The sequence below is a fragment of the Hydra viridissima genome, unplaced genomic scaffold, assembly GCF_058129835.1.
Source record: "Hydra viridissima isolate aposymbiotic clone 2 unplaced genomic scaffold, HvirCarnegie_v1 scaffold_14, whole genome shotgun sequence".
NCBI lineage: Eukaryota > Metazoa > Cnidaria > Hydrozoa > Anthoathecata > Hydridae > Hydra > Hydra viridissima.
The window spans coordinates 9,047,042-9,060,668 of NW_028324313.1; the positions used below are offsets into that span (position 1 = coordinate 9,047,042).

Here is a 13,627-nt window from a genome sequence, read left to right on the forward strand (position 1 = left end):
ACTTATATTACTCGTGATAGCTGCATACAAAAGTTAGGAGTATGGAGGGTTTTTACTTTATTTTTTTGACCATGTAAAATATTTTATGTCAAAGTTATGGAGTTTGTGCGAATGACGCGATGAGCAAATGCGACTTTTCTCTTTGCTTACCTCTTTTTCCTTTTTGCTTTTTGATTAGCGAAGTGAAGAAACTTGCAATTAAAAATTCTTAATTGTTGCAATCAGTTGATCATAGTAACTTAACAATGACAAGACAGATCGACTTTTATGACGATATTAAGAATAAGCAAATCACATAATAGATGATCACATGATAGATTGAGCGATATCATTTAGAGCCTCTTAAATCAAATGGAACAGGTTATAGGAAAAGAGAGAAAAAATACTGGAAAAATGCTTCGTTTTTTGCAAAAGTCATGCATCTTTCATTTCAATGACGAGTTTTTTCTTTTGCAAAAAAGAAAAAAGAAAGATTAAAAACCGCTAAAAGTTTTCGGTGAATAAAGGAACACGTAAAAATAAAAATGCTATACGAAAATTCTGTTCATATTTTAAAATAATTTTTTGGGTTGATAAAAACATATCTGCAATCAATATAATCGAAGAAATAAAACACGTTTTATTTTAAAGAGGTCAGTCTCAATAACCCAGACGTTCAGCGGCATATAACAAACAGAAAATATTCATTTACTAAATTAATGTTTAAAATTATGGAATATATTACATCATTATGATTATCAATAAGTTTTAAAAAATTAGTTCTGCGTTCTTTCTTGCACATTCTACCATGCATTCGTCATCGTCATCGTCGCCATTGCAATTTTTTTTACAGTATTCGAGTAATTCTCTAGGGAGCTTGTCGCTATCAAGCGAGTCAAGGTTATAATTAAAACCTCGTAAATTTAAGTATGAACGTTTCCAATCAAGAATTTTGTCTTTCTATAAGAAACACAAATAAGTATAAAAAGCGTTGATAAGGATTCCTCAGTAAGACCCTGCTTCTGGACAAACTCATAAAATAAACGAATAGAAAAAAATAAAAGATTTCGCTTAATTTTCTGCCGAAAAATTCAATGAAGTCACATACAACTAGAATATTTTGTTGCCATTTTGACAGCAATTCCCGAAAATGTACTAAAAAAAGAGTACAAAATATAACTATACCTGGACTACTTCTTCTCGCCTTCCGACATTATTAACCATTCCTCCAGCGAAGCCCTCGAGTGAACGGGCTAAAAGAACGCTAGCAACGAAAAGATTGACGAAGTAATTCATTTTTTTATAGCACAAGCTTTGGAAAAGATTGCAGTAAATTTGGAAAGGATCCACCAAATATATATTCGCTTTAAAACAAACAAGCAAATAAAAGACAATTTGAAAAAACACTATATAGCATTATAAAAACGTTTTATAAATAGAGCAATCTGTTGAACAGATATAAAAAAAAAAAAAAAAAAAACATCATTTCATGGAGTAATTATTGATTACACCTGTTAAAGTATAAAAAATTTTCGAACAAATGTATTTTAAATCTAACATTTTGTTCACTGTCTGCCGTTTTGCCCATCTGGTTCTGAATATTTTCATCCGATTCTTCTTTTTATAGGAAAAAGGCTTCTTGAAAGAACGGTTTCATAGTTACTTTGAATTCTATTTATAAAGACGCCTCGATTTAATTTAATATTTCCTAATTGTATGCGGATAATTGGATTTTTATCGCAATGGTTTTTTTTGTAATATGTTCTCAAGCGGGTTTTGTGTTGCTGATGATATTACATTTTTAGTAGATGTGTAACATATTTCTAGATGAAAGATTGCTCGGAAAAATTTTCAATTTTTATCTATAATATTATTTACGTTTTATTAAATATACGCCCTTTTTTCTATTTCAAAATTTGTAAACAAACACCCACTGTTATCAAATGCCATTTATTTTATAAATACAATATGGAAGTTTATTTTGGGTATGGAAGTTCCTTTTTTCGTTAAGTAAATATTTCAAGATCAGTTTCAAAAAAGTAAATTTTGAAGCTACCTTCGCTGTATATGGTAAGTTATGAGTAAGCGAAGATACAAACAAAAGGAAGATGAAAATCTAAGTATCAGATTTAAGTACTTTGCGAGTCTTTAGAATTCGATCAATTTAGCAAATGTATTTTAGCTAAAATTACAAACTGCATATTTATTCCTCGTTTTATAAGATTCTTAGAAAAAATTAGTTTCTTAAAAGCAAGTAACGCAAGAATCTGAGCATAAAATATTTCACCAAAAAAAATTGTTTTAAAAAACTTCAGCAAATAGAATAAAAGATTTATAAAAATAATTTATAGGAATTAATTATAGAATAATATGTAAATATGGCTGCCGAAGCCAGCTGGGTGTTTTGCTTAAAATAATGGCTAATAGAAACACTTTGGTGTCGTCTTCCTGAATATTTTTGATGAAACTATGTTGTCCAATTGAAGACGAAATAGTCTCAATATAAAAAAGCTTCTAAATGACTTTTTTTTTTAATTTTTTAGATTTTTAGATTTAGGAGTAATGATGTAGCTAGGGTTTTTGTTTTTCATTTAAATAAATAAAACGTCACCTGGTTTTATTTTCATGTCTTTTAATTTTTTGCTTCATTTGATCCTGTTTTTCATTACAAACCTTTTTCTAACCCACTTTCGATTCCATAAACTAATTACCTCTTCATAAATTAAAGCATGACTAGTTCTTAAAAATCTTTTCTGATTTTTCCATTTCTTGTTTAATTGCAGCTTTTAAGCTAGTCACACTGTGTTTAATAGCGCGGGCGGACTATCAAATTATGAATTGACTTTTATCTCATTTTATAACAGGCTATAAAAATCTGCTCCATAAAGGTCTTTAGGGGATTTGTTTCCTCCCAAAAGATCTTAGAGTTCATAAAACACCAAAGAGGTAAATCCAAGAAGAACTGAAAATTAAAAAAAACAAATAAAAGATACTGGAGTGGGCTGGACGTTAATTTCAGCATCGTAAATTAATTTAATTTGTTTCAACATTGTGGTTAGGGTTGAGTGAGTTCAACCTTTTTTTTTTTAATATTCAGGCCTAAAGTTTGGTATAGGACGGGTTGTAACTGCAGATGTTAGTTGACTCAAAGTCTGGTTATGACCTCAACCCTGACAACATAAATTTAAATGATTAGAGATAACTTAGCCCGAACCCCTGTGTTTATGCATATCAAAGGTCATCGTTGAAGTTTAACGTCATATTTTGATTGTGTGAACTTTGAAAGAGAATATCTAAAGCCTTTTTTTAAATAATATTTGTTAACAATATTCAATATTATTGCAAGTACTGAGTTCCATTTCAAATTTACAAAAGCGTGACGTATTAATGAGATTAACATTATTTTTGTAAAGGTTCGGAAAAAAATTAGTTATAAACTATCATTAACCGTCGTTAACCACTGTTAACTGCAATTAACTTTTATTATTGTCCGTCGTTAATTGTTGTCGTTATTATTTGTCAATAACTTTAACTATTGTTAACTGTTAACAATAGTTAAAGATAATTGAAACATTGTTAAACAAAAGAAAACAATAGTTCTTCATTACTAGAGTTAATCTGACAATATGTTTGCAGCTGCTTTTATTAGCAATTTATTAGAAAGACATGCTTATTTCCTACAACGTTGCAATTTAGATGTTATAAACTACAAAGAAATGATAAATGATAAAGAAGAAATGATAAACGACAAAGAAGAAATGATAAATGACAAGACAAAGATGAGATGAACTAAAGAAATTAGAAAAATGAAGTTAAAGATAAAGGGGAACTACTTTTTTTTTTCTCTAAAAATTTTCTCAAAATTTATATTTTGATGATCACAGCAGTTTTCAATAATTCATACGAGAATTAACATTCTTTCATATTGAGATATAAAATCCAACTGCGCACGAGCAGCGTACTCTACTATCAGAGAGTACTTGCCCCTTTTGAGAAGAGCAAGAAACGGCCTAACATGTTACCGTTTTTTAAAAAAAAATGAATATGTAACAAGTTTTCAAAAAAACCTTTGTAAATCTTTTAAGTGTCCAATTTAAAAAAAAATCTAAAAACTTGCAAAACTTCAAATACAAAGTCAGACAATTGTTATTTGAGATTATTGTACCAATGTAAAAAACTGCGTAAAGAATCACAGCGCCATATTGAATTAGTTCAAAATTAAATTTGAATTAATTAAATTATTACTTTTTTTTTGAAGTTCCCTTTAAATAAAAACTAATATACAGAGAAATCTTCAATTACCACTAAGAAACTCCTCAACATATGTACTTTTATTTGAATATCAATAAATGAAATGAGCGTCGATAAAGGGGGGGGGGGGGCGTTCATAAAACATTTTTAGTTTCTTTTTTGGATGATAAAGCTAAAAATTAAATAGAAAAATGGTTGTTTTCAAAAAAGAAATATTATTTCTAAACTTCATACTCATGAAACTACTTTTGTTTATGGGAAAACTAATATTCCGCATATAAAAACCTTACTAAAACAAATTATGTGTAACCTTAGGTAATTTTAACCAATTAGGTAACAAATGTTAAAAATCAAAGGTAAAGACCTGAAGTATCGAGTTATTCGATAGTATTAAAGTAGCAAAGCGATATATTTCACGTGATGTGATGAAGGAAGATTTGAACTGTACTAAAGACATTATTTTAACTATCGATTTAACTATAGATTTAAGTAAAGATTGCAGTTTGATATCGTTTCTTAATAGAGAGTGTCTATTTACTAGTTTTAAAAAGGCGTTTGTTTGCTTTCGGCTAAATAAGAAATATGGTCAATCATTTGAACCTACCTTGAACAGATTTTGATGATCAACCGAATATTGCAAAAATGTATAAAAAATTAAAACTTTAAATAAACAACGAGAATTTGGCAAAAGAGAATTTTCGAGCAATCGATTGAAAGTTAAGTCGAGATTGCTTTTCATAAGCTAAATCGATCGATATATTCAGGTCGCAATTCTTTTAAGTAATCTGATTCTTTCATTAGACAATCAGAATTCAAAAAATTTCATTCTTTGATATTGCCCCCTTTCGCATTAGATAAAACAAAAGTACAAAAAAATAATAATAATGATAAATAATAATAATAATAAATGTTGACGGTGAATACAGAGAAAAAATTGGTTGGAATTTTTATTGATCCTTTACAGGTGTGACTTGTAATTGCTTCATCAAACGGCTTTTATTTGAATCTGCTCAACAGATTGCTCTGTTTATTTAGTTACGTGTTTTTTAAGTATTTTTTATTAGCATATTTATTTTAAAGCAAATATATATTTGGTAAATCCCTTCCAATATCACTGGATTACAACTTGTCTTCAGAAATTAAAAATGAGCTGTTTTGTAATTTTTTTAGTTGCTGGTTGCTTTTTTGTTCATTCATTGGAAGGATTTGGTGGAGGAATGGTACCAAACATCGGTAGGCGCAAAGAGATGACTCCGAATGATCAGGTACCCAGTCTTTCTACATAGATAAGATAAAGGAGTTCTTGAATCCTATAGAATTTCCTAAATATCCAATTTACTATTGATTAACAGTTTTTGACTCACTTTTATTTGCTTTTTCTTTAATATTAAATATTCTTCTTTTTCTTTTTTTCGTTTTAATCAATTTGAAGTAAACAATGAGTTGAGATGATGATTTTTTCGTATTTTTTATGAAAGATTTTATATATGGAGAATGCATAATATATTTTCATAGAATGAAAAATTGATTGATTGGAATCGTTTACACTTAAACTTACGCGGTAATAGTAATCACGGGTTAATCAATAGAAACCAGTCACGTAGAAAGTTATTTGAACACTGCGCACAATATTACAAAATCGATGATGACGATTGCATCAAGGAATGTGGACGAAGAAACGCCGGGTTGTCCATTTAAAAAACACTGCTTTTACTGTAAAATGATTATAATTTTAAATTTTTTTTCACGTGCCTTTTTTATTGTTTCTTCCCACCTCACAAAAATCTAGAATCTATTTATTTTTGCTTACAAATAAAAAATAACGTAGAGAATGCAGAGAAGCAAAGGTGATGCATTTCAGATTCTGAATTTAAAATTATAAAAGTGGAGTTGATTGGAAGTTAGACAGGGGAATGATTGGTGATCAAAAAACGGTGTACGGGAGAGAAGAATTAAAAGTTCCTCAAGGATTCCCGATCCCGCATTTTTTTTTAAGGGGGATTTATTCTACCCAACTTTAATGTTTTTTTTTGTCTCCAAATGTTATGTTTTTGTGTCTTAATAAAAATTTACACCAGCTTTAAGCTATTATTTATCTACAATCTTATAACTAAGTGCTCTTGCGTTTACATACTACATAAAATTCCTTCGTGTTATTAAATCAGATTACAATGGAATTATAAAATTAACTAAACTTGCTTCAAGAATGTTTTATAATATGGATTCACAAAAAGAAGTATTTGTTAATTACCAAACATCACAATGACACTAACACATGAGAAGAGAAGAGATCTCGGATATTTTATTCATAAATTAATTAGTTACATCTAATATTTTGTATCTTTAAAAGTTGCATATTGATGGCTAACAGGCACAATATTTTAAATTATTCATGTTTTGTAGGAGAGTAAAAAATATTTTTCTTTTTCAGTTTTTGTTTGTAGTGATCTGCGGTTTATGAGCTTGTGACAGGTGGACGAAGAATCAAATTTTACATTCTTCTGCAAACTTAACACATAAACTTATTGTGGGTTACAAATTATTGAGTGCTAACCATTGATATGTGTGTGTGTGTGTGTGTGTGTTTGTGTGTGTTTGTGTGTGGGGGTTTGTGTGTGTGGGTATGTGTAGAAACCAGTTGAATTTTACTAAAGTTTTAGTAAAATTCAACTGGTTTCTATCGGCAAAAACGCCACGAACTTTTTCCCAGATTTGTTATATACAATTACTTTTTTCCCAGACCTCATATACACATACTTATATACGAACTTTATATTTTTTTATCAGTTAAGGTTGCGTTTTCCATAAAAAATCAAAATCGATTTAAGATATTGATTTTGATTTTTTATTTCTGATAGAAAAAACACTAATTTATTGGAAACATAAAAAAGATTTTTTTTTTAAGTTGATAAGCAAAAAAAAAAATGCAAAAAAAAAAAAAAAAAAATTTAGATTATAATTAAGCACCAAAAAAAACTGCATATATTTATAGACGAACGTCAAATCAGTGTTTGAAGTAGCCACTTTGGCAACATAACAGGCTTTTTGGCATCGATTTCACCCCACTCCAATTTTCTACCGTCCAATGAAGTCCTTCTTACACCCTTTTCGCCTTCTGTGACTTTGAGCAAATGCTTTCTATCTGCTTTATATGAACTGATTTTTTTTTTTTTTTTTTTTTTTAAATCTAAAATCCTTCTAACTGTTTCCTTACTAATATTAATTCTTTTAAACTTGCTATTAAACTCAAGAGAAAGTTTACTGTTGCTCATTGTAGGGTTTTTCCATACCTCTCAAAACATCAAGCGCTTTTCTTATCTCAAGTTTCGTCTACCAACTTTGACCATACCAATGATTTTTCATCGAAGCGCTTCAGATAGGCATTTTCTGGCCATTATTTCTGTAAAAATTACCAAGCTAGTATCAACTGGAATAACTTTCAAAGCAAACTATCATTTTAGACAGTTTTTTGGATTTAGGCTCTATTAAAGTAAAGTTTAGCAGATTAAAATTTCAGAAATCAATTTTTAGTGGTTTCTCAGGAATTTTTATTCTCCGTGTCCGTCTATAAATGTATACAAGATTATTAGGTCTCATACTAATTAACACTTTTGTTGAAATCCAAATATTTTTATTTAACAAAAAATTAAAAAACAAACTTATATATATATGTATGCATATATATATAAATTTTACTCTTTTACTTTATTTTTTTAAGTGATAAAAAAAACTCTTTTTAAATCAATTAAAATTATTCATTTATTTTTGTGTGTATATATATATATATATATATATACCCGAACTAATTGTTATGTAAATTTGTTTATAAGAGAAGATAAAAGTATATAAGTAAACACAATAATAACAAAATCGTTGATATAAAAATGTTTGCGTGCGTCTTTAGTTTCAGAATTGACAATGTCATCTTCATTATCTTCATTCAATAAGCAACAAAAAACTAGTATGAATGTATCTTCTGATGAGATTCAATTATCTGAGAGAGGTAATATGATAAAATATCATGTAAAAATAACCTTTACACCTGTATAGATATTAAGTATTCATGGTCTATAACAACTAATGTTCAAGAAATTAAGAAAATGTAAAAACATAGATTAGGTAACAAAGATTTCAGAGCACATTTTTAGGCTGTACTTCTGATTTACTGATCTAGTAAATGTTTTTATACATATAAGGATGCTAGTTAATGAAAAAATGTAACAGTGTAAAAAGAAAATAATACAAAAAGAGAGGCTCAAATATTACACTTCATCTCTTGAGATTATTTGTAAGATGCAACAACTTGTTTAAAAAGTTGTTGCTTTGTTTTATAAAAAATAGTTTTTTCTAGAAACATCAGACTTTGGAGTGTGTGCTTGGTTGTTAACAATATTATCTTTCCTTATTGTTTTAATCACTTTTCCACTTTCGCTTCTTTTCTGTCTCAAGGTATGCATTTGATTGGAACAATATTTTTTATGATTTGAGAACTTTTTGTATATGTCAAAAGTTCCTAATCTTTTAAATGTTGTAAAAATAGTTATTGTTAAATTCAGATAGTGCAAGAGTACGAAAGAGCTGTTATTTTTCGAGTTGGTCGCTTACTTAGAGGTGGGGCTAAAGGCCCAGGAATTTTCTTTATTCTCCCATGCATTGATAGCTACACTAAGATTGACTTGCGAGTTGTTTCTTTTGATGTGCCTCCACAGGAAATCTTGACAAGGGACAGTGTAACCGTAGCTGTAGATGCTGTAATCTATTTTCGTATTTCCAATCCAATTGCATCAGTTTGTAATGTTGAGGATGCTAGTCGCTCAACAAAGTTGCTTGCTCAAACCACACTTCGCAATGAGCTGGGCACAAAAAATCTAAGTGAAGTGCTGATGGAGAGGGAGACGATCAGCAAGAACTTACAACATATTCTTGATCATGCAACTGACCCATGGGGTGTGAAAGTAGAACGAGTAGAGATTAAAGATGCTCGTCTGCCACAGATGTTGCAGAGAGCGATGGCTGCAGAGGCAGAAGCGTCTAGGGAAGCACGTGCCAAAGTAAGCATTGATTGTGTTCTTACTTTATCTTCTTGTTGTAAAAAGATAATCTTTTTATTAAGATGTTCTTTTTACAAAAAGGAAAAAAAAAAATCTGTATGTGATAGTTTTTGTAAAAAGCTTACTATTATTCAAATAGCGTCTTCAAAAATATTTAAACATTTTTTGTTTATGACAAGACATCAAATATTTTTTTGTTACGTTACGATACGATATTGGGTTGTGCGTATCGTTTGCTTCTATATATAACGATAATATCGTTTCCAAAAAAATACTTACAATAAAGTTTCAAAAAAGGTTTTTTTACTTTTTCCGACCAAAAAAACAATTTTTTTAAAGCATGTAATAACTAATTATTGAAAAATGCACCATTTAATTTAAAAAAGAAATAAACAAAACTTTAAATGAAACTTTGATTCTTTAATTTACTCAAGATTGAAGACTTAAGATGAAGCAAAAAACAGAAACTATTTTTCACTTGATAAATTATTGACTTGACATGTTAAACATGTTGAAGGTTGTGTTTGTGATTTCTGAAGATGCTGAGGAACAAGGCACACAAGATCATTTTTAAGCAGCCTGAGCAAGGTGAAGAAACTTGCATTCATTTACTCTCTAAAAATCCAGCATGTCCACACTAACAACCCGTGGGATTTTTTGAAAAATTTCCTACTCAGTGACAATGTCCGACTTTAAAGGTGGAGCCGGACCAGAATAGGCAGTCATGGGTATATGAGCTTCTTCCATTTCAACATTTTAGAAAGGAGCATTTGATCTCATGTGTTGCTGTCTGCCAACTTGCAAATTGCAAAACAATACTTGCATTTTGCAATAACAACTCGCTCTCCATCAGGTGTATTACTGACTTCTTTTTTAAAGTGATTTCAAATTTCTATCCTTGGCATCCTTCAAATTGTTGTTCAATAACAATTTTAACACTAACTTAAACTGAAACTTTCTTCAAAAAAAAAAATTTTTCATAGCTTCATTATGTAAGTCTAAGTACATTAAAGAAGATTCAAAAACTTGCGGTATCCCAGAAAGTTTTTAAAAACGTTTTAAATACAATTAATAGCGACATTTCAACTTGACAATAATTTAACTACATAAAAATTTACTATGAGTTTAAAAAATGGTCTTACTTGAATTTTAATTGAATCAACCACAATTATAATAATTATAAAAAAAAGCTATTTCCTTTTTAACAACTGAATAATTTGTTTGAGTGTTTTTGTTTTTAATTTAAAAAATAAACAAATAGTTTGAATTGTCCTCCTTACCGGCTAAGCCGTTTTTAACAACTTAATCTTAAAAATGGTGTTAAAAAATAGGCGATTTTTAATTTTTATTAATATTTTAATCAATAGATTAAGAAAATGTTTTGGAAAATGCGTAAAAATGTCTTTAACTTAACATTTAGTTACATCTAGTGGAGAGGCGGGTTACTTAAGAATAATATTTATTTATATAATATTTGCCCCGGACACTTAAGAATAATAGAGATATTACCCATATGCAAACGGAAAATAAAGTGAAAAAAAACATTTTAATGAAAGTTGTTATTTATTGAATTAAAAGCAAATAAGCAATAATAGGTTATTTAACAAAAGCACAAAACTTGAAATAAAATAGATAAGAAAATCAACAATTTTGAAAATTTGAGGGTAGCCCCGGACACAATCTCTATTCATAATTTCAATTCCCTTTTTTTTTACTAATGGGTACATATTTCATTAGTAATTTAAATTACATAATGCCACATCCCTGTGATTATTATCTGTGGTACGGATAATTTTAACACATTTTTGTGTGCCTAACCCCTCAGGATTATGGGATTATTTTCAGGTTCAGGGTTGCGGGACGGTAAAAGTCATGAATATGCGAAACATTAAGTTTAATCTTTGTCAAACGTAACGTAATCTGTGTCCAAAATTTTAAGAATGTTTTTGACAGTTTTTGACTTTATTTCTTTTTTTTTCAAAAAATTTCCACTTAGTTCTCTGCAATATAAGGTTGGCATATTATTTGGGGATGCATCCAATAATTATTGTAAATTAAACTTGATCTCAAATTAAGAAAAAGTTAAAGGTACAAATAAAAATTAGATGCAGCAATAAGTAAATAAAAAATGATGGTACGTAGTTCTTCTGATGGTACTAAGCAATATTTCGCACTCCTAACCGATTGCTTTGGTGCATTGGGATAGATATTTTGCATGTGCTACAGCTTTATTAAACGAATGTTTTTGTGGTACTTAAGATTAAGTAACTTTCTTTTGTTTCCGCTACACGTTAAGTGTCCGGGGTTACCTGCAGTCCGGGCTAGCCGCCTCTTCCCTAATACAAAATATCGTAAAATATCGAAACTCATTATCGAAACAAATATCGATTAGTTTCAATATTTTAATAGCGATACGCAGACGCTTAAAAAATATCGTTATACATTTTTTTTACAATATTACGATATTTAAATCAATATTATCGCTAATAACGATACGATTCAACAAAAGATGTCACTAATATCAAAACCCACACAATATCTTATCGATTTCATATCGAAACGTATCGAATCATAACGAAACTGATTATCGAAACAAATATCGGTTAGTTTCGATATTTCCATAACAATACGTAGGCGCTTAAAAAAGAGCATCTTTCTGTTAAAATGATAAATTAACTTCCTTACTTATCTGCAACTATAAGGGTACCATAACGCAGCGGAAAAGAACGCAATGTTTTGGAAATATAATCATAAGTTTCGATTGAGAAATGGTTGGAATGTTATTGTTGGATTTTGGAAAGGTATTCCTTTAACTAAGCAACTACAATGAAATAAAAAAATTTAAATACTTGAATCATTCTGTGGACAGGGGGCTAATTACTATAATTGAGCATTTTATGCCATTTAGTAATTTTAGATGATGTTTGAATTAGAAAAATATTTGAATTGTTGAAAAAGTAATTTATCTTTATTGATTTGTTAGGCGTGTAAAAAAAAGCAAAATTTAAAATACTTGTGAATTAGTAATCTAGTACACAAAAATTATCTGCTGTTGAATTATTGTTAATATATAGTAAATACTTTTAGAAAGGTATTAAAAAGGGGAAATGTTTATCCTTCATGCATCTGTAAAAAATAAAAACCTAAAAATATTTGAAGCTAAAAAGTTAAAAAGCTCTACTCATCAAGTTCTCTCTTTGATTTTGAAGTTTTTTTTTAGCGCTCTAATGTTGGGATTGTGTGAAATATTTTAGGTTATTGCTGCTGAAGGTGAGATGAATGCGGCTCGTGCTTTGAAAGAAGCATCCGATGTAATAAGCGAGTCACCAAGCGCACTTCAGTTGCGTTATTTACAGACACTTCAAACAATATCTGCAGAGAAAAACTCTACAATTATTTTTCCTCTGCCCATCGATTTTTTAGGTGCTTTCACCAAAAATCATTAAATTGGCAGCTTCTATTTAATATTTGGATTTTAATGTTCTTTTAATGACTTTTTTTTTTATATCATTTATAGTCTTTGTTCTCTTTTTCTCTTGTAACTTTTTTCTTTATTTAAACTACAATAAATAACTTTCTAGAATAGAAATAGTAAAATACTCTTGGACTGGTGTCCAGAGTAAAGTTAAAGACGCACGTAGATGTAAAGCTTTTTTTATTTGATAAATATGCACCAGATTGTTACAAGACTTCTACGTTCAAATTATAAGACCGCTCAATACATATAAATAAGCGTCAGCGCTTAGGCTTTGGTTTCGAACGATGGCTTTTCAAATCAGATCCTCAGCAACATTATGTTTATCCCTGGCTTGGGTTAACCGAGTTTTAATCTTCTATATATTGGTGTAGCCAGTATCAGTTGTGAATCGATTTCACTTCAGAATGTGAATCGATTTCACTTCAGAATGTGAATCGATTTCACTTCAGAATGTGAATCGATTTCACTTCAGAATGTGAATCGATTTCACTTCAGAATGTGAATCGATTTCACTTCAGAATGTGAATCGATTTCACTTCAGAATGTGAATCGATTTCACTTCAGAATGTGAATCGATTTCACTTCAGAATGTGAATCGATTTCACTTCAGAATGTGAATCGATTTCACTTCAGAATGTGAATCGATTTCACTTCAGAATGTGAATCGATTTCACTTCAGAATGTGAATCGATTTCACTTCAGAATTTAGTTGATTTTTGAATAAAACTCTAAGCAGTGAAAATGATATTAAACCAGATAGTCATAGAGGTCGCCCGAATTTTTATGCACGTCAATAAATTTAATTCGTAGTAGCTACATTTTAATTAAAATATAGCTACTACGAATTTTTAATAAAAAGGCAAAAAAA

The 13,627-nt window shown here is 29.4% G+C and overlaps 3 protein-coding genes across 5 annotated transcripts; 2 read left to right on the forward strand and 1 right to left on the reverse strand.

Moving 5' to 3' along the window:
* Nucleotides 1-549: 549 nt before the first annotated feature.
* Nucleotides 550-2,800, reverse strand: LOC145180853 (uncharacterized). The gene is made up of 3 exons (XM_090071081.1): nucleotides 2,591-2,800; nucleotides 1,165-1,343; nucleotides 550-939 (listed from the first exon to the last, which is right to left on the reverse strand). Exons 1-3 carry the CDS (start codon nucleotides 2,604-2,606, stop codon nucleotides 748-750), a joined length of 387 nt encoding a protein of 128 aa, XP_089927207.1. The 5' UTR covers nucleotides 2,607-2,800; the 3' UTR covers nucleotides 550-747.
* A 2,410-nt stretch (nucleotides 2,801-5,210) lies between these two features.
* Nucleotides 5,211-5,975, forward strand: LOC149879183 (uncharacterized). Its single transcript, XM_090072174.1, has 2 exons — nucleotides 5,211-5,495; nucleotides 5,746-5,975. Exons 1-2 carry the CDS (start codon nucleotides 5,376-5,378, stop codon nucleotides 5,926-5,928), a joined length of 303 nt encoding a protein of 100 aa, XP_089928300.1. The 5' UTR covers nucleotides 5,211-5,375; the 3' UTR covers nucleotides 5,929-5,975.
* A 504-nt stretch (nucleotides 5,976-6,479) lies between these two features.
* On the forward strand, nucleotides 6,480-12,968 carry LOC149879184 (mechanosensory protein 2-like). Of its 3 annotated transcripts, none has more exons than XM_090072170.1 (5): nucleotides 6,480-6,601; nucleotides 8,135-8,233; nucleotides 8,582-8,679; nucleotides 8,787-9,281; nucleotides 12,536-12,968. In XM_090072170.1, exons 2-5 carry the CDS (start codon nucleotides 8,149-8,151, stop codon nucleotides 12,725-12,727), a joined length of 870 nt encoding a protein of 289 aa, XP_089928296.1. In that variant the 5' UTR covers nucleotides 6,480-6,601; nucleotides 8,135-8,148; the 3' UTR covers nucleotides 12,728-12,968. The 3 variants fall into 3 exon arrangements, with proteins under 3 accessions (XP_089928296.1, XP_089928299.1, XP_089928297.1); XM_090072173.1 differs by lacking the exon at nucleotides 6,480-6,601 and adding an exon at nucleotides 6,667-6,757; XM_090072171.1 differs by lacking the exon at nucleotides 6,480-6,601 and having other exon boundaries at nucleotides 8,043-8,233.
* Nucleotides 12,969-13,627: the final 659 nt, after the last annotated feature.